This window comes from Myotis yumanensis, unplaced genomic scaffold (genome assembly GCF_028538775.1).
Source record: "Myotis yumanensis isolate MYYU_CA2020_CCGP unplaced genomic scaffold, mMyoYum1.0.hap1 SCAF_5, whole genome shotgun sequence".
Classification (NCBI taxonomy): Eukaryota; Metazoa; Chordata; class Mammalia; order Chiroptera; family Vespertilionidae; genus Myotis; species Myotis yumanensis.
Window position 1 is genome coordinate 31548889 of NW_027223756.1, and position 21216 is coordinate 31570104.

A 21216-nucleotide genomic window follows, 5' to 3' on the forward strand; every position below is an offset into this window, starting at 1 on the left:
CTCTGGGTCTCACATCACAGAAATACACATAACATTTTGGGTTCAGGCTTTAGACCCTCTGAAGCCTGTCCTTTTACCCTGATTACCAACCTTTCATCCAAAGGAATTTCTATTTATTCAAATGGTTTCCGATGTTAGTGCCCAGGAAATGGACGCCTATGGGCTGTGATGTTGACAGGGCATTGATTGCAGACCTAGCGACAAACAGGAACCTCTGCAGAGAGGGAAGCCTGTGGAAGGTGTCCTCCCCCGCCACATGGGATACTTGATGGTGACAGCCACACCCGGGAAAACCAAGGGAAGAGATCCCTCTGGCACCCCTGCCATAGAGTCTCCTCTGGGACCTGACAGCATGAAGACTGATGCTCAGCACAGTCAGGACTCTAAGAGAAAGGCAGAGTCAAATCTATTAGGAGGGGAAATTCTCCAGGGCAGGGATTGCTAAGTTAATCACACAGATATGAAAATTCAGAGGAGGAATAATTAGCCTGGTAAAGCTAAAAAAAATAGTTATGTTGTTTGGCAAACACTGAAATACATGGACTGAAAACTGCTTTTAAACTAAAGAAAACTAACCCTTATGGGACATTTCATCCCAGTTGTCTTGGGAGTCTTTGCTAAGTGACACAAGTATAGAATTTGAATGGTGCAGTTGTTTATTTTGTGAAGAAAAAATATGTTCCTGTGGAGCCATGGGTGGTAGAAAGAGCAGTGCCTTTAGGGAGCAGGCAGGCAATTAATGCAGGAGAGAAGGAGAGAGGAAGGGACTCAGGCCAGACAGGCTCACAGAGAGAAGACGATGACGAAGCAAAAGGAGCAGCCGTGTGGGAACGTGGGAACGCAAGCCCACGTGTGGCTAGCACTTCCAATTAAAGTAATCCAGAAATGTGTACTGGGTTTTTCTGTGATATTTTCTTATTTTTTTTTTATTTATAGCAACTTGCTCAAAACTTTAAAAGCACAGTCAGAGTGCACCCATGGGAGAGGGGGCCTGGGCCCGGGCTCTATGGCCTCTGGTGCAGGGTGGCTCTGGTTCCACTTCTGAGTTCTTGCTCCGCCCTTTCCGGCTCTAGATGCAGCACAGGTGCCTCGTCCTGTCTTTACAAGTGCCTCCATCATCTTGGCTGTACAACAATCCTGAGAGTAACACCTCCCCATGGGGTTGCTGTAAGGATGCCAGGCAATCAGATGTGGCAGGTACCTGGCAGCTCTCATGGGTGTGTAAGCCTCACAGACAGGCTGGGGGATAGGCCCTCTCCTGTTCAGCACCCGAAATTGATGCCTGGCACGTAATAGAGCTCAGTGAGAGCCTGTGCTTAACAAATAGATGAATTATTGGATGTCAGACTGCTTTAGAGTAAAGTCTGTTCTATCGATTTCCTTTTTGAAGTCAAGGGAGAGTGTTGCTAAGGGGATGGGTTCCCATAAGGAATTATCCACTGAGAGACGAATATGCAAATTGTGAGGGAAGGCATGGGCTGAGATGATATTTATGACCCTGGAAGCCCACAGTAGCAGGTCCCAGCTGAGCACATAAGACCATGTCCAACATGTCACTTTATTTTGCAATGACACTTGGTGGCCATTCCACTGCAGGCCTTCCCTGCTTCTCAGGATATAAAGTTGCTTCTCCTGCCTCCCCATGAGTGTAGTTCTGGGGTTCCTTACTTGTGGCTCTGGGAATTTCTACCTTATCTAATGAAGCTCTGCCATACTCCATCTGTTAATTGCATTGCCTGAAACAGTAGTAAACTTCATCTAAAATGTGGTCAACTTGCAATTCAGAAATGTTACAAATTATTGGGTTGCTTCATCAGTCTGCGTTCAAAATCCTGGATTTGGTCTCAGCTTCTAATAAGGGCCACTTGTTTGGAGAGAGAGAGATGGCCCGACGGGCATGCCTTTGTGATGGGCACTTTGACTTGGCATCAGGGTCCTCTTGCCCTTGATGAGTGGGCAGGGCCCACGAAGCGACCAGACAGAGTTGTTGTTTGTCAGAGGAAGGAACACACCAGGGAGATTTGTTGCCCATTTAAAAAACGATTGGGCATGAAATGGAGACTGTTTGGATTACACAGAAACACATCCTCTCATTAGCTTTTCAGACCACAAAAGGCCTGATGGCGCTTCAGTCCCAGCCAGTGGGATCTGATGCCAAAAGTCTCTGTTACACATTTGCATAGGGAAGCAGCGTTTCTGGAAAAGGGGATCTCCTTTATTTCAATGTGGTTTTTTCTCCTTTCATTCTGTTCTGTACATTTCAGAGTGCCAGGTGTCTGTTTCTAGGCTGACCTCACTGAATGGAGGGGGAGCCTGAGCGATGATGAAGGCTTAGTGTAGCAAGCAGGTTTCTGATGCGGGGCAAGGTGAGGGTGCAGTCCACGCTGACTGGATAGCGATGGGGGACCATCCCTGGAGGGGCTGCTGCAGAGAACAGGACCATGTTGGCAGCAGAGATGGATCACTGGAAGTCTTCTGGGAAGTAGAGATTCGAGGCAAGATTATTTCAAGGCTGTGCCTTGGCTTAAAGATGCCCTGGTAGTGAAACCTGGAGAAGAAAAGGGGTCCAGTTTGGATGGGGGCAACTGTAAGGAGTGTTTACGAAGAATCACGTGAGAAAGAATGGAATTAGCAGTTAGTGAGTACTTGCTAAGATCAATGTTTAACATGTGACACATTTTCTCATCCTAACCACCATGTAAGGGAGATGTTGGCACTCACCTTCACAGCCCAGAGAGGCTGCATAATATGCCCGAGGTCACGCAGCACCCAAGGAGCTGAGCTCAGCTGTGGAACTAGATTTGTCTGGAGCACTAAGTTCATGTCCCTTTGACCTTTCCATATAATGCATATCTCACATTGGTGGTTTGTTTACATGAGCAAAGAAGGTGTCGAGGAAGCCTGAGATCTTGGTTGTCTCCAGCTGTTCACTTTTCGCTTCTGAAACCTGAGCAATAGCTAGTCAAGACCACTGCTTTGAAGCAGAGCCCCTGGCCCGCCATGGTGTGGTAGTTTCATGAAGGTGAGTCCAGGCCGGGGCAAGGCCAGCATGTGGTTGCTGATGCACCTCAGTTAGAGCTCCAAATGTTGCTCAGCTATCTGAGAGTCATTGCTCTAAGGACACACATCTAAGAATTGGCCTTTCCAGAGGCAAATCCTGGTCCTACACCAGCTGTGTGTTCTTGGAGAAGTCATGCAATCTGTCCAGACCTGTTCCTTTGCCTAATATTCCAGGGTCACTTCCCACTTGGGGCCTTTGCAGTCCCTCTACTGTAATGTTTCTCAACCAACTTTCAAAAGTTCTCCCTTCTTGCCAAATCATGGTTTAAATGTCACCTCCTCAGAGAGGTCTTCCCTGACTATTGAATCCAATGTGACCACTCAGGAGCTGTCTACTGTGTAACTCTTTCAAAATTAGCTGCCTAGCTCTCATATCTATCTCATGTATTTTTTCCTAACTCCCCCCTTCTTCGTTTCTTTTTCCCTCTCCTGTCTGCCTGCTTTCCTCCACTCCTCCTTTTCTCCCTCCTTTCCCTTTTTTCCTCTCTTGTTATCTCCTCTACCAGAATGTCAGTTGCTTAAGAGCAAGGGCTTCTATCTTACCCATCTCTTGAATGCCCAGTGCTTATAATAGTAGTTGGCATGTAAAATTAGTTTCAAATGTTTGCTGAATTGGTGGGTTAAAGTCTTTCCTATGTTAAATATGAATGTGTTGGTCTGGGGGCAGATGCTCCCAGGACCCTTCTAGCTCTGAATCTCTGTGACCTAGAAATTCCAACTTAAAACATTCATCCAGAGAACTCCTTGCACAGGCAGTTTATTCTGCATTTACTAAACATATCTCTCAGAGCAGACACATGTCAGGGGACTTGGGGTTCAGCAATGATGATCCACACTTGGTCCCTGGCCTCACAGAGAAGGATAGAGGATTGACTAAGTTCATGGGCCAGGGGCCATTCACACACTCATTCAACAACTGTCATTGAGCCCCGTGATATTCCAGACACTGTTTAGGAGCTGAGAAATTCAAGGTTAAAACTGTGAATTGCTCAGCTTATTTGGAGGCATGTAGAAAAGTATATTAGCAATGATTGAACATTGTAGAACACAAGCAAACAGAGGAACAACACGAATACAAGAGACTTCACTGTTTACGTGACACGCAGGCAATGGTGAGGATCACAGGCACTGTCTTTGGTCACCTGGGGCTTCTATTGGATTTTGACTGACTTGGAGTCACATCCCAGTTGGCCACTTACTATTTGCATGATCTTTGGCAAGTTCTGATTTTTCCCCTCATCTTTCAAGTGGAGATAATATTGGCCTTATAAGGTGATCATAAGAATGGACTAATTATTTGTATTGGACAATGAAGTCTGGGCTATAGAGGCATGAAAGCACAGCAACTGTTTGAGGTTTACGAGTTGTTCGATGTAACTAAAGGCAGGGAAAATATTGGAGGATGAGGAAAATATAGGCTGGGAAAGGGAACTCAATTCTGGCAGGGTAGACATAGTCATGAAACTCTTAAAAAATTAGAATTCATAATTTTAACAAAAATAAGAACATCAATTTATCTTCTTAAGTGAAAAAAATTTTACAGCCATTATGGTATTTAAAGATGACTATCTCCCTGCTCCATCTTTCCTGCTGGTTTCTCAGTATTTATTGCTGAAGAATGAAAATGAAATGTTTCACTCTTTGTGTTTATTCTATGTTTTAGGAAGCCTCATTGGTGTTTGCCCATTATTTATCGTTGCCTCTGTCTCCCATGCACAGTTAGGACCTGATTTATATTTTGTATTAGCACTCTACGCCTTATCTTAGAATAGTGTAATGCAGGCAATTGGCTATTGAGTGGCACGTTGGTGAAGAGACAGACGGGAAAGAAAGCTGGTTGTGGGCAAGGTTAAAACTGTAAATTGCTCAGCTTATTTTGATGCACATGGGAAAGTATTTAAGCAATGAGTAAACAGTGTGGAATACAAGCAAACTGAGGAATAACAGGAATGCAAGAGACTTCAATGATACAGCACTTACTGAACCCTTCAGTGGGCAATGCAGCCATTCTTCTCTCAGCTTGAGGTAGTTTCTAGCAGCTTAGAAGGTATCCCAGGAAACCCAAGGTCCAATCAGCACTAACTTTGTCATGATTGCTTTAATGGTATCAGTTAAGGAGTGGAATTTAATAACCTTGGGAACCATCCCGAGGAAGCAGAAATGAACCTTCCCTGATTGGAGAAAGAAAAGATTTGGAAATGAATAGTCTCCAATTTCCCATTTATAAATCCAGAGCCAAATGTTTCCAAAAAATTAACAGTAGAGGGATGAAAGAAATAGCAACTCTAATTTTGATATTCATACCTGGGGAGCCACAAACACCCTGTAACTCATTAGTAAACCGCACCCAATGCTTGGCACATTGAAGGCTCTCAAAAAGCTCTGAATTATGCAAGGTCAATTTACTAAAAAAAAAAAAAACCACCAGGGCTTTTCACCAGTGGGCCTGAGGTCCCTGGGAACAGATGGCATGGGGATTCTGTTCCAGAGCACAGGATACATTTTTGATTAACCAGCTTTAACTGGAGCTGCATTCTGGTCCTGCGTGAATGAACAATTTGCTTCTGAGAGTTCTTTGTATGTAGTTTTACTGCTATTGATTTTCCATTTTAGATATCAGTACCCCGGAGAGCTCCCTCATTTTAGGGCAGTGATTTTTCAACTGCTGTGCCACAAGAATTTTTGAAACATGCAATATCTGACTATTGAGTCAGGGGCACTAACCTCTCTTCCTTTAGATTGTCAAATCAAAAAATGACAACAGCCAACACAACAATAGCTGTCCAGTGTGAATGCCCTGTCTTGAAACAAACATTTATACGTCATATAGTAGAGTTGCATCTTATTGGTCATGTTGTTTAATATGGTTGCATCTGATTGGTTAATTCTTGATACCAGAAATCCTTATATACAAGTATAGGCATCTGATTTTTTAAAAAGTCACTTTGGAGCAAAAAGGGTAGGCAATTATTTTTTATTTTTTTGTAAATCAATCAAAATTATGCCTATTTTTGTTAGATTGGTTAAAAAATATTTTTTTCATATACTGCATAATTTTAGTAATGAGTTTATGTGTGCCATGGATGAAAAGGTTGAAAATTGCTGTTCTAAGGTCCTTTAAACTTGCTAAATGCTTTCAACACTTCTTAAACTTTTCTACCAAAGAACCCCTAAGGGTAAGTAAGAGCAAGCACCTCTTCTGAGGCCCAGGGGACAGAACTCACTGTGAGCACATACATTTTTGAAGTCTCTTTTAGACAGATTTATATGAAGTTTGCAGTCTATTCCATAGTAGTTTTAAGTTACCTACCATCCAGTAAAACAGATGCTGCAGGGAGATCCATGGTAGATTTGCACTGTCCTTGGCGCACCACAGTCTGAGAAGCAGGATTGGGTTAGACTGTGGAAAACAGGAAAGGAGACCTGGCTGTGGAGATACCTGGGGTGGGACTACCTCCATCCCCACTTTCGCCGATTTTTGACTTGTTGGGGAGGAGACTGGTGAATGAGCAGCACGGTGCCTCGATGCCTCGCTGGAGTTCTTCACTGAGGCTCCACGCCTACCGATGCCACACTGTGGGAGTGGCAGCCTCATCCAAGACTCTGAGAAGTCACATGAGCATCCCTGCCTCCAGCCTGGGGCAGGCTTCCCCTGCCGACTTCACTGTTCCAGTTTCACTCCGCCCCTGCCCTCTCGGGCTCTGCAGGACAGGGCAGGAGGCAGTCCCACGGACAGGTGCTTACTGAGGGTTGGAACGCCCCAGCCTTGTACATCAAACTCGCCCTGCAGAACCTTGCCGGCCCATTGTCCCCAACGTGCCCCATATTACCAACCTCCCTGAACTCAAGCCCCTGTCTTGTCTCCAAAGTGTCTGCCAGATTCATTTTTCTTAATTATTCTCTCTTTTTTTTTTTCCTGGATTACCAATGGTGCCTGAATGTAGGCCCTTAGGATACCTTCACACTCGCACTCCATGACTCTCCAAGAGAGGCTTTCAAAGCCCAAAGACCTTCTTTCAAAACAAATAAACAAACAAGCATAAATAACCTGTAGGCTTGTGTATAGGTTCTGTTGTATGAGCTCTTAGTGCACAGAATTTGGGGGTAGGAGGGAGCTGTTAATTCTTCATTCCCAGACTTTATAACCTGAGATGAGACACGGCAGAGCACGGCTCTGCTAGCAATGTACGAACTTCCCAGTTGTCACAAAATGATTTTAGCAGTGGTGTAGGTCTAGTTAATCAGCAAAAGTTGTCTGGGTAAGGTGGACCCTGATATTCAAAATGAAGCTTGGGTGTTTCTTCTTGAGGAGCTGAGTCTACTACCTGGATTGTAAAGGCTGGACAGCATCACAGTTCCAGGATCTGGAGTCTGAATGTCCAGGGTACCTTGCCCTTCATGCACATCCACTTCTCTATTTGGAGAGCCAGCTGGTGAGAGTGATGGGGATGATAACTGACACACAGTATGTGCCAGGCCCATGCTTGGCAATGCTCAGGCATTACCTGATCAGATCCTTACAATAGTCCGGTGCAGAAGATCTGTCTACCTGCACCTGTGTGAATCCTGAGGCTTGAGTAATCTATCAAGGTTACATCGGCAGGAGGTGACTCAGCTGTGCGTCTCCCCTACCACATCTCTCTGACCCACACTCGTGGGCTTGTGTCTTCTGGGCTTACTTAACCTTTTCCTTGAAATTGGTGGAGTGGCTGAGTTTCTCCATTTTCACATGATCAACAACCGTGGCTGCTAAATAATGGCAGAATTATGCTCAACGGCACCAAAGGAGTTAGTTCTCAGGATGCCTTTGGTCTGGGAAAAGCTCTGTGTTTTATAATAATTTTAATTGCATTGAAGTGAAGCACAGATAGAAAAGATGGGCTTTATGAGCTACAATACGTTTAAGTATACCTTCTTCTTGGAAATATTTTATTTTTACTGTGCTATTAATGTCCTCTTATTCTCCTAGGTTATAGAACTGGTTCTTACGTAGTTTAAGTAATTCTCCCTTTCTCCTTTATTCATAAATGCCTTATGAATAATTTCTGTCAATTACAATGAAATAGAATCTAAGCATCTTTACTGTTATAACATTTTAATAATTCCTGTCCACTTTGATGAATGAGAAGGCTCAGACTTATCTGTGGGTGGTGTCTTGTTCCTGTACTGAGAATAGAGGCAGTTCTCAGGCCCTGATGTTCATACTGCTCTCTCCCATCTGATGCTGGGCATTGTGTAGCTCCCATCAGTGTGGCCATATGCTCGCCTCATAAAACCCTTCACAGAAGGAGCCTCATGAGCTACCCAGTCCCTGTCAGGTGTTCTTTCCTCAGTCGTGGAGAGACTACATTCACTGGGCATCAGGATTGCCTTGAAGAGAATTTTTGACTTTTGTATTCAGTAGAAAAGTCATGTAAGTTTATGCAAATATCCAACATCTAGCTTTGAGTTTGGATAGTGCCATGCTTTCTTCACAGTAAGAGGTTATTTCTGGGATGCTGTGGGTGACATGACTCTTTGGGGAGGTGACAGACGGGTTCAGTATGCAACTGCTTGGTACTGTAGCCACCACCTTTATCCCCCTCATAAACTGTTTTCATAACTGGCCAAGTGGCTCTGAACATCAGCTTTTACCCAGATTGAAATCCAGATTTACCAGCTGTGTGACCGCAGACAAGTTACTTAACATCTCTGTGTCAATTTCCTCCTTAGTGAATCAGTAATAAATGAATCTGTTTCCTTGCTGGTAAATGATAATAGCAGTACATTATTCTACAGGTTGATGGATGTCACCGTCTCCTTTGTCAGCTCTCTAATTAAGTGATACATTAGGTAATAAAATGTTCCATCCTTCCCCACCTATCCACTTAGTTCTTCTCCCCTCCTGTCCTTTTTCCTCCTGTCCCCCATCCCATTTTGAAAGGGAAGTTGGTTTATTGGTGAAAACATGGAATGAGGCTCCTTGTCTTCACCATCCCAGAGCAGCTGGGAGCAGGGGAAGGTGTGAGATGACAGCTTGGAGAAGCAGGGATCATCTGGCCGAGCTAGTAAAGTTTTGTGGTCTGTGATTTTATGGCGTGTATTCCCTCAGCTACTCTCACAGACCTGTCTTAATACGTTCTTTTCTAATGATCGGGACGTGTGAATTAGCCATGTTTTATTATGTCTTGTTTTGCATGTGAGCAGAGGGACATAGCTCTTCCTGGCTGCTGCCTTTAGTCCCACCAGGCATGAGTGTCCTGAACTCATAGCTCAGAGACAGATGCCGGCATCTCACAGGCTAGACATGCTCTTGCCCCTGGTGGATGTGACTTGTCATTGTCTCCCTGCGTCAGACAAGATTCTCCAGGAAGCAGGAGACTGATGTTTCTAGAGGAGTTGGGGGCAGGCAGCATTGGTGTTGGTGGGGGATGGGGAGTCTGAATTCACTCTCAGGGCATTGCAGGGTCGGCCCAGGAGACAGGACAAGCAGGAGGGGAGGGCACCAGTGTGTGACTGCGGGAAGGCCGGAGCTGAGCTTCTTTTCAGAGCAGCGCAGTAGGAACAGGAAAGGACATCTTCAGAAGTAAACAGACCTGGTTTTGAGTACTGGCTTTGCCATGTGAAGTCAGGAAGTTCCTTTGCCATTTCAAATCAGTTTTCTCATCTTTAACTTGTTTTTTCCATGCATTGTAAACATCTACTTGTGTTAGAATATACAGACCTACTTTCTCCGTTATAGCAGCTGGATAATACAGGAAATCCCCCCCAAAACCATTATAAAGTCAGTGTTAATTAACATACAGTTCATTTTCAAAATTAAGCTGTTAAATTGTGTATACATTTTTGGGGGACACCCTATATTTTATAAGCGGATGTCTTGTAACCAAGATAACCATTTCCCTATAGATGGTGTATGAACTGAATGTTTGTGTTGAATCTTTAACCCTCTCTGTGGCTATACTTGGAGATGGAGTCTCTAAGGACGTCACTGAGGTTAAATGAGGTCATAAGGGTGGGGCCCTGGTGAGAGGAGAGGAGTTCTTGTAAGAAGAGACATCAGAGAGCTCACTTGCTCTCCTAGTGCACCTAGAAGAGGCCATGTGAGGGCACAGCAAGAAGGTGGCTGCCTGCAAGCCAGAAAGAGCTTTCATTAGAAAGTGACCACACTGACACCCTAATCTCAGCCTTCTAGCCTCCAAAACTGTGAGGAAATACATTTCTGTTATTTAGTCCACCCCATCTGTGGTATTTTAGTATGGCAGGCTAAACAGTCTAATACAGATGGACATTCAAGTTGTTTATAATCTTCCCTTATTACAGACCATTAAGATGCACATTTTTTAAAATATATTTTATTAATTTTTTTTACAGAGAGGAAGGGAGAGAGAGAGTTAGAAACATCGATGAGAGAGAAACATTGATCAGCCGCCTCCTGCACACCTCCTACTGGGGATGTGCCCGCAACCAAGGCACATGCCCTTGACCGGAATTGAACCTGGGACTCTTCAGTCCGCAGGCCAAAGCTCCATCCACTGAGCCAAACTGGTTAGGGCAAGATGCACATTTTTGCCTAAATCATTTGCTTGGTGAGTCATAGGATATTTCCTACCCTTATTTCCTTTTGTTATTAAAATGTTTAAATATACCCAAAAGTTGAAGGAATAATATCATAAACTCCCACACACCCATCCAACTATATTTAACATTAAAAGCATGGTTGAAAATTGACCTCAAAAAAAGGCTGTTAATAGTTTATATCACCCTATGAAATACACACACACACACACACACACACACACACACACGTAGCACTCTTAGTTTTAACACAGAAAGAAATGAGTCCTCAGACCCTTGTTTTAAAGGGAAATGAAAGGTCTCATCCCAGGAGGGGTATCTTTGGTTAGATGTGTACTTCTATCCTGTGTCCCTTTGTCCTTGTCTGTCCCAGGTCCTCACACACTCCCATCTCCCATTCCCTGGGCACACACGCTCAGCCATTCACATCATTCAACTGTCTGTCCTGTTTAGACGCATGGCCAATAGGCCCCTTTGTTCAACCTCAGAGAACTTGGCCCACCCCTTGGTTTGAAAGCTGAGGACAATGACAGGCTTTTCACGCCATCATACTTCTCTGGTTCCAGCAAAATACTATGGGTGGAATTTTCTATTTTTTATTCTGTGAAACTCTATCGAATCAGCTAGTAAACAAGACCCTCTGGAGGGTGTGTGTGTTGGGGGTGGGGTGGAAACAAGATGCATGCACAGGTTACCATGGGGACAGACAAGCTGTAATAAATGTTTGAGATCTGAGCTTGCCGAGGTTTTAACAGTTTAGGGTAATTTTGTTGTCAGTCATCCATTAAGTCACTCCTAATGAGTCACTGGGAGTGTCTTTGCTCTTCACAGGAATTTCAGATGAGCATGATTCGGGCAGAGAGCAATCTTAAAAGCAACAGACAGTCATTAATTTGTTGACTGTTAGCAAATCGAGTGGCCTTTTGTCTGAGCAAGTTTCTAGGGGTCACCAGAGTGGACCACACGTTGACAGGGCTGTTTTAGGCTAAGTCTTGGCTGATCGGTCTTACCATCTAGGCTTGTTGCCTCCCAGAATTCTGTGCAGCTAATGGCCCCAGAGAGGAAACATGGAGGTCCCTCAGAGGAGGAAAGCGGGCAATAGGGGCCAAGCACTGGGACCTCCATTCTGACCCCCCTCTCATTGGAGCGTGAGGGTGTGAGCATATAAATTCTTAGCAAAGGGCCACTTTCCACATAAAATGTGTGTAAAGGGTCTTCCCTTCCTACCCCTTCTACCACAGAGCAGGTGCCCACAGATACCCAGCATGGGAAGGTGTCGTCACGGTGGGGCTTGGGAGCGTGGCCCCAGTGTCCTCATTGGTTTTCAGGCCCTCAGCCTTGAGGGTGCCACACTCTCCAGCCTTTTCACTCACCCTCCTGCCCCGGGGCTCTGGCCTGGTGAAATGCTGCAGGTCCCACGCCTGCTATGGTTTCTCTTGAGTCTGGAAGGGGAGCTTCTTTTTATCCAGAAGGTTCTTCCTCAATCTATTATGAGGGTTGAGCCCACTTCTCCATAGATGTCAGTCTCCCCAGGAAGTTTTCCCAACCCCTAGGAAGGCTGGATCCCGCCTGCCAAAATGGGCCTGCACAGAAGGGAGGCTCCGCAAGTGTTAATGGAATAAACACAAGCATGTGTCACTCCCCCAGGTGGCTCTCAGGGACCCTAGGGCAAAGCACAAAATGGAACATCCTCTCCTCCCAGCATCTCTGAGGGGGTCCCCGCTGGCTGCGACAGCTGGGATGGCCCCTTGCCTGTGAGCTTTGCAGGATGTGCCCAAGGACAGCGAAAAGGCTTGAGTCAGGATTTTAAAAGCAATGCAGCTAATTAAAAAATAACTCGAACTGAAAACAAGTTCGGAAACAATTAGGATAATTAAAATATCACTACAGTACCTTAATTGAGATCAAGCCGTGAGCTTAAAGAATAAAATTAATTTTAAAATTACATGTAACCTATAATTAATTGGCTTTCGAATTCAATGTTTTCCTGCTCAACAAATCTCTCTTTAAATTAATTCATTTTTTTTCTTTGAGAAAAGCTTTTGTAAAAAATATTAAAAATTAATTGGACATGGATCATGTGCCAGTTGACACTTGCTCATGGGCAGGAAAGATGACGTTGACCTCTGTGGGTATCTGCTCTGTGCTGGGCTCACTGTCCTATTTAAGTCCACGTAAGTCCTGCAGGTTGTTGAGACAGAAGAGGCACAGGGGACGTGGTCGGCTTTGCCGACTGACGGGGATTGCTGCATCCTAACACGAGGCATGTGCTCAGTGAGCAAACGCTGGAGCACAGTCTCCGGAAATCATTAGCACCTGGACAAGGAGCTGGCCGGGGTTGTCCCTGACACTCAGCTCCTGGCGCCCCGTCCCTCTGCACCTGCACCATTTCCCGGCACCTTATTAAAGAGCCTCTTCCACTTACTATTCTGATGCCTTATCATTCCCGTTAGAAGTGGAGCCACATGGCTCTGTCTGAAACCTGTGCTGGGTGATTTTCATAAGTGTCACCTTTCAGGAGTGTCACCTGAGCCTTGGGGCTGCTGGGAAAGCTTATTGAGGCCACATTTAAATGGAACCAACACACTCCTTTCACCATCCACATCCCCTTTACATTCCAATGTTGCTGTTTTTCAAAACAAGATGAATCCTGGTGATTAAATAAACTCTGACAGCTTGATCTGTTACTGTTTTGTTGTTCTGTGAAGTTTATTTAAATAATTCGCATATGTGTTTGAAGTATTCAGTCCCCGATAATTAATTTTTAGCCTACTTGATTTTTATATGCAAATTGTTAAGGAAGTATGCATAGAGAGTTAAATAACTGCTGATTTTTATTTATTGTTTTGGTTGGAGTTTTTTGATTGTTTTAGTAATGCTAGCATCAAGCATGAGGGGCGGGAGAGGGGTGGTTGACCTACAGTACTAGTAGCCTAATGCTAGGGTGACAGATGGCAAGGTTGCAGAAAGAAAATGGAACACCCACTGGTCAGTTGACTCATCTGGGTGGTGGTTGCATTCAGAGGGAGTATGCAGAGGGCACACTTGTCCAGAGCTGGCACCCCACCTTCTGGGGTGGTGTGTGTATGGCCCCGCTGAGGCAGCACCAGGCCTCTGGATGCCCCTGCTTTTACCCCTTAACACTCATTCTCCCAGAAGGCCTCTCAGGAACATGGTGCATCTGGCTTTATATATGTTGTGAGGTGAGGGCCACAGCAGCTTTTAAAAGGAGATCCTAGCCCTGATTGGTGTGGCTCAGTTAGTTGGGCATTGTCCTGTGCACAGAAAGGTCGCTGATTCGATTCCTGGTCAGGGCCCATGCCCAAGTTGCAAATTTGATGCCCGATTGGGGTACATGTGGGAGGCAGTCAATCAATGTTTCTCTTTCAAGTCTCTCTCTCTCTCTCTCTCTCTCTCTCTCTCTCTCTCTCTCTCCCCCCCCCTTCCTCCATCTTTCTCTCCCTTCCTCTCTTTAAAAATCAATAAAAACATTTTTTTAAAAAAAAGGAGATCCTAGGTGATCCTTTGCTGCTGGCTTGTGGTGGTAAGGAGTTTGGGTCCTGGAGCCCCCCACCAAGTGTCAGATACCCTCTGCTCCTCTCACCAGGGACTTCTCTTTCAGACCTTTATTTGTAAAACTAGAGGCCCGATGCATGAAGATTCGTGCAAGAATAGGCCTTCCTTCCCCTGGCTGCTAGCACCGCCTTCGCTCCAGCCCAGAGACGCCTTTCCGCCTTAGCTCTGGCCCGGAGCTGCCTTCCACCTTTGCACACTGCCCAGAGGCCCAGAGCGGCTGGGGCAGTGTGGAATGCCTGTATTGTCGCCATGGCGACGACACAAGTGTCGGTCCGGCCACCACCACCTTTGTTGCATCGATTTGCATATTCCCTCCTTATTGGCTGTGGGCGCTGCCATCTTTGTCACAAAGTGATGGTCAGTTTGTATATTCCATCTTTATTAGATAGGATGGGTATATCAGCAGCAGCTACCTTCTTGGATGTTGTGAAAATGAAATATGGTAATCCAATTAGAGGGCTTAGTTCACTGCCTGCATGTCAAAAGCACTAGGCCAAGTGTTAGCTCTTGTTCTTGTTATTATGGAGGCTTATTATTCACTCTGAGGACAAAAGACAGACACACACTAGATTAACAAACACCTAAGATGTCTGTGCTAAGCACTTATATGTACCAGGTCTTTTCTAAGTACTTACAAATGTTAACTCATTTAATCCTCATGATAACGAAAAGCAACAGTAAGTACAGTCATTACCCCATTTAACAGAAGAGGCATCCGAGGAAGGGAAAGGTTGGTAAGCAGCAGAGCCGGCATTCAAACTCAGCAACATGGGGCTGAGAGTCTGTGTTCTTCCCCACGATGTCGGCTGATGGACATGCCTTGGGACTGCACTGTCCAGTGAGGCCCCGCAGGCCGCCGTGTGGACATGGCATGTTTGTGAAGTTGGCTGCAGAAGCAGAAAGAAGCTCTAATTGGGCCATAAAGCTTGTCATGTAGTACTGCAGGTTGTGGCACCGTCCCTCTAGGCCAGCCTGTTAGTCTCCATCTCTGAGCTGTCTCCAGTGAAAACCCCAGGGTGATGTGGCACCTGCCAGGGGAGCCTCGGCTGGCACCTGTGGCCTGGTTGCCAGTGGTCTGGCCCCAAGTTTCTTGAGATCCCTAAGTGTACTTCATCCCGAGGTGGTTTGGAGTGTGAGAAGGGACAGCTAAGGGCCAGCGTGGTCCTCATTAATTGTCACCTGGTCATCAAGTCTTCATTGTGGGTTCAAGTTTGGATGTGTCTTGGAAAGTAGTCAAATTGGTTGGACTGCCACCTGGATTGGTGGGTGGGGACAGGGCGGCCTGAGGCACACCAGCATTCGGGCTTCTTGTATGGAAGTCCTCAGGACCAAGAGCGATCCACCCAGAAAGCCCAGCCCCAGAGGACCGTGAGGCAGACCCAGAGTGCAGGAGGCAGCCCTCAGCTCAGGAGCTCAGAGTGAGCCCTCTTTCCAGGGGGCTCCATGCAGCCTCTCTCTTATCTGGCAGCTCATTTCCTCTTGCTGAGCTCCAGCAGTTCCTTGAAAAGTAAGCTCTGCCAGGTGGCTCCCCTGGGACCGACCAGGATGCAGCCTTGTTGCCAACCTGACTGGCCTAACAACTCACCTGGCTTCTGTATCCAGCGCTGAGGCTGCTGCACAGAGGGCGCACCCTGAGCGGTGCAAGCAGCAGAAATGCCTTTGGATGTTTGTGTTCAGGTCCCTGGAGACACTCCCAGCAGCCGCCTGAGGAAAATGGTGCTGAGATTCTGGGCCTGGGCGGGCTGAGGAACAATGACTGCCTGCGTGCAGGGAGATGGTGAGCGTGAGGGACCCGTGGTGGAGGAAGGATGGCATTTCTCGTAGCAGTTTTGCTGTCCCTGCTCTGGAAGCTGCTTTGTTTAACCAAATGTTTGGTGGCGAGGACACGGGGAAACTCACCTCCCTGGCCCAGGAGAGCAGTTATGAGAGAGCTATAGCCTCACAGGCGTCAGGCCCTGCAGCTGGGAGGTGGCACAATTGCTTTTGCTTTGCAGAGACTCCCCTGTGGTCACTTCTCTGCCTTGATGAGGAGCCACCTCAGCAGGTGGGGTGCTAATGAGCTGGGGCCTGCTGCTCTGCCTGTTCTAGGAAGTGTTGCCTTGTAGGAACGGCTGTCCTTGGAGACTCTTTCTCCAGCGGCTTGGATGAATCAACTGTCCTCGCTGTCATTATTCCCAGGCATAAAGCTCACTTACTAGTCAGATGGAATATCTTATGATTGCCCAGACATGCTTCCTTTCATTGGCGGATGTGGCCACCCGGCCTCGGGTGTCTTTTCTCTCTTTGCTTTTCAAAATCCTGCCCATCCTTCAAAATCCAATTCACATATTAATGCTTCATTAATCCTTGCCCCAGAAATTGATCTCTGTTTTTCTCTCCGGCTCTGTTATCACTTTACATGCCCGTCATGGCCCTTATCTAATTCTCCCTGCGCAATAAATATTTATGGGGAAGTGTTTCCCCCTCCCTATTGTATTGTAACTGTGTGTGGCGCAGAACTGTCTTGTGCATCTGGAAATTCTTCACAAAACTTAAAATAGGCTTATTTATGCACAGCGTCCATTGGATTGAACTGAAGTCCCTGAAGAAAGAAGAACAAAAAAACTCGGTCCTCAAGGACTTTTTCTGTTGTCGGAAACAAGTAAAATTAGGCACGGATGAAGTCATAAAAAGCAATGGCAGACAAATAACCAAAGAGGGAGAATAGCTCTTGGTCCTTAGAGCATGTAGGATTTAGAGGATTTTAAAAGTAATTTCTGCCAAAGATGAAGATGCTGCGGGTCCCCACGGCGCAATGGAATCACTTTCCTGATGTGAAGAAAACATGTGAAGTAGACACGGAATTCCCCCGTGTCGGTTCCATTCCCATCTCCTGCAGTCTAAGAAAACAGCGCAGAGTGCAAATGCATGGTGTGTTTACGTCCCACACATCTATTTGAGTAGAAATAGAAATTAGATGTTCCCCGGAGGTCCTAACCACCCGTTTCTGTTCTTTTTTGCCTCAGCCCTGGACGCGTCCAAAGACCCCTGCCTGAAGGTGAAGTGCAGCCCCCACAAGGTGTGTGTGACCCAGGACTACCAGACGGCCCTGTGTGTCAGCCGCAAGCACCTGCTCTCCAGGTAAAGGCAGGAGGTCGGGGGTGCTCTCCATCCGGTGGATCTGAGGGTGCGCCATCGCTGACTGGGGGGCAGGAGGCAGAGGCAGAGTGGGTGTTTGTGCCGTGGTTTCACATGGGATTTGGTACCTGCACTCCTGCTATGATTCTCAGACACAAATTTGCAAAGAATGTCAATATCTTTATTTCCTTTACATCAACTTTACATGACTCTGAGCCCTCATCTGAGCAGAGGAACAGAAAACCCTTTCTTGGTCATTATTGTCCCTCCTCCCAGAATGACCCCAGGACCCAGGGAGCTTGTAGCTAACAAAACACTGGCTGGACCTTTAGTCTCCTGGTTGCCACTGACATTCCCACCAGGGACTGTCTGTGTCATGACCATATAGAATGTGGCATCTTTGCCTGGCTGGGTGTCTAGCACATCACCATTCCTTCTGATAATGTGTCTTGCTCTTCCCACAGGGGGCAGCGTCTAATAGTCTCTCTTCCCCAGCCCAGGGGACGTCTCCCCACTGTTTTTCAGGGTCTTCAAAGCCTTTGCCGCCCCCCACCCACTCCCAGCATTATCCAGCCAGTGGGCATAGGCTTTTACAAATGACAGAAAAAGCCTTTGATTTCAGGCTACTTCTGCCTTCCATCCTGCAGAAGTACTCAAAGCAAGAAAGCAGAGACACAGACCCAAAAGCAGGCTTTTTTAAAGGGTGAGGTTGGACAGGTGTGGTGGGGGGAGAAAGGTGATTTCAGTGCCTATGTCGTCCCTCTCTTCACACTGCCTGGACAGCAGAGAGGTGTGCAACGGGGCGCAGGAGTTATGACTCTCGGTTCTGTGTTCAGCAACTTGCAAGGAATGTGTTTTAATTTCCCTCAACCCCCTACCTGGCTTCCTCTGATCCTGCCTGAGGAGCTCTGTCCTGGGAAACAAGGTCCAGCAGGAGTGACAACAGGAGCAGAGCCTCCACCCCCTGGGCCTCTGCAAGCCTGGTGCCTGCAGCAGCAGACCTAGCCCGATGCTCGCCTAGAAGTCAGCCTTTTGTCTGTGAGACCTGCATGCTTTGCTGTTCCCTCAGACAGGAGTGCTCTTCCTGGAAGTAAAGAGATCTCACCCCAGAGCCCAAGCATGTGCCCGGCATTGTGCTCAGCACCCCCATCCTTGAATTCTCCCGGCCATTTTGCCAAGTGGGTGTTTATTTCTGTCTTCACTCTAAAAATGGGAGAATGAGGCAGAGAGAGGCGTTGACGATTTGCTTGTACATCTAGTGAGCGGCAGCCATGATTCAAACCAGGGCTGTCTAGCTCCACCGCTTATGTTTTTTTATCACTACTTCATGTTGGCCTCTCCATTGACCTGTCCTTGTCTATCCTCATTCATTGTCCTCCCACAGAAAGGCACGGGGTACCTATTGTGTGCCAGGTTCACGTTAGGCCCTGAGGCCAGAGAGGTCAACAAGAGACCCTGTTTCCACTCTCAACGAAAATCAGTTTTGCTGTGGAATGGGATATAAAAAATATTTTTTTATTAGAAATCCCTTTTAAGACATACATACTCTGAGAAAACTATCCTAGTGTCTCCTGCCACACTTGATTTCTTCTTTCTCGGAAGGAGGGATGATATGTCCTCTTTTGCTGCAAATACCAAATACACTTTGGGCCAGTGCTCTGGGTTGTTGAGCCACCTGGTTGTGTGTGTGTATGTGTATACATGTGTATGTGTGTATATATATATCTACATGTGTGTATGTGTGTATATGTGGCTGTGTATATGTGTGTTTGTGTGTGTGTGTGTGTGTGTGTGTGTGTGTGTGTATTGTGGATTGTGGAGATCCCACTGCCTGTTTCCTCCTGGAATACAGCCCTTTCTGGAAGTTCCAGATAAGAGATTTTTAGTTTTAAGCTCAAATCTCTTTGAGACAGAGGCAGGAGTCTCATTGGTATTCAGGTATATCCAGGTGTAAATAGCAGTTTTCTGGGCACACCACATGTCTGTGTTGGAAGCACCAGCACATTCTTGCTGTGTTGAAAGTGTAATCCTCATCTCCCACATCTCCTGGTGACCACAGACTTGCAGTGGCTAAAGCATGGATTTTGGGATGAGACTAATCTGGGCTCCATTCTAAGGTTGGTTAATTACTTTACCTTCCTGAATCTGTGCTTGCTCATCTATAAAATGAGTTTGATGAAAGTATTCGCCCCACTCCTCTTTTCTATTTGCTGGAATACATCCTCTAGTAATTCTTGCAGAGAGGACTTATGGGCAGTAAATTTTATTAACCCTTGCCTAGGGTATTTTGTGTGTATGTTTGTGTGAGAGTTCAATAAGGTAAAGATATATAAAGTACATAAACTAGTGTCACATAATATTAGTTACCTTCCAATTACTAACACAGCTATGATAATAGTTGTTGTTGTTATCTGGATCATTCTGGAAGGTCCGCCAGCAAACCCCAAAGCTGCATGCTACTCCAGGTGCCTTGCCCCTTCCCAGTCTGATTGGAAGCCTGTGAGGTTTAGCATGAGGATTCCAGTGTCCTTTCCGCTGCCCCTTTTGTGACTCACAGGAGGTAAGGACTGAGATGACTCCATTTCTGATAACAGTGCCTATTTGTCCATTGGAAAAACAGCCCAGAGAAGAGGCCGATTGAGGAGGCTTGCCACTCCATTCAGAGCATTTGGGAGGTGGCCTGAGCCCGGGAGGCCCTGCAGTGGTGTTGGCTGTGGCTGTGGGTCCAGCTTCCCTCCTCTCCCCCTCAGAGCCTGAATGACTCCGCCCGCCATATCAGCCAAATGCATACCTCTTCTTAGGGTCTTGGACACCTTCCCAGACGAAACATCTGTCTTTCCACATTGTACTTCAGGGGTCCCCTCTGACCATGGAGACCATGTTGACAACTCTATATACTCATCAATCAGGGAAGTAATCTTTCCCTCTGAGAAACATCTGTAGGCAATTCCATCAGCCAATCTGGCCTCTGCAGCAGCTCAAGAGGCAAATCCCGCCGCCAGACAGGCAGGAGTGCACACACACAGAGAGGCGGCTGGACCAGCCGTGTGCTGATTATGAGGCTGCAGACTTAGGCTGCCTTTGCAAGCAGGTTGAGATAAAAGGACGGTAAGCACATCAGGGAGAGAATTTCATTAGCTTTCCTAGCTGGCGGAGATTGAGTGAGTGAAGCTAGCAGTTTGGAACACAGGTCTGTGACTGCAGAACTCAGGGCAAGCAATTTTGGGGGTGGAGCAAGCCAGGCAACCAGCCCCGCCCCGCCCCTCTGCTGTGGTTCTCTTTCTTTATCAGGGTTGTGTTTGGTTTTGTCTTTGGTTTCTCCTAGCGGCTTCAGCTAAACTCACATTCTCTTCGGAGACTTTTCTTTGGAAATGCCTTATTACATCTCTGCCTGCCGTTAAGCTTGGGAAAGGGGGATTCCTAGCAGTGTGCTCACCTTTCTGACTCTCCAAAAGGGGCCATTCATGCACTAAAGAGCATTGTGAAGGCAGCTTGGAAGCGGGAAGCCTTCTCTTAAATGACTTTTTTACAATATTGCAATTTTTTATAATGATAGATGATAATGTTTGTTACAGAAAACAGAGAAAAGTAAAAAGAAACAAGAAATAAACCATGGTCATCTAGTCTTAAAATAGGAATCAAGACATTTCAACATATTTCTTTCCATTCATAGTTTTTGCCCAGTGGTTTGTTTCTGTCAAAGCTTGATTATCAGGTGGTGCCTATATAAAAATTCATATTGTTATTATTTAATTCTCTTCAGTTAATATTTATAAATGAGTATTTCTCTGATTCTACAAACTAATGAATCATAAATATAAGAGCCAAGACTATAAAACATTTAGAAGAAAACAAGAGTAGTAACCTCGGATTTGACAAAGATTTCTTAAATAAGACAAAAACCAT

At 46.1% G+C, this 21216-nt stretch overlaps 1 protein-coding gene across 1 annotated transcript in view; it reads left to right on the forward strand.

The window, feature by feature from the left end:
- The window catches only part of SPOCK1 (SPARC (osteonectin), cwcv and kazal like domains proteoglycan 1), a 470635-nt gene that overhangs the window by 316844 nt on the left and 132575 nt on the right, over positions 1-21216 (forward strand). Inside the window, exon 4 of the mRNA XM_070414948.1 lies at positions 17199-17313. Coding sequence (XP_070271049.1) covers positions 17199-17313 — 115 coding nt within the window. The remainder of the gene's footprint in view (positions 1-17198; positions 17314-21216) is intronic.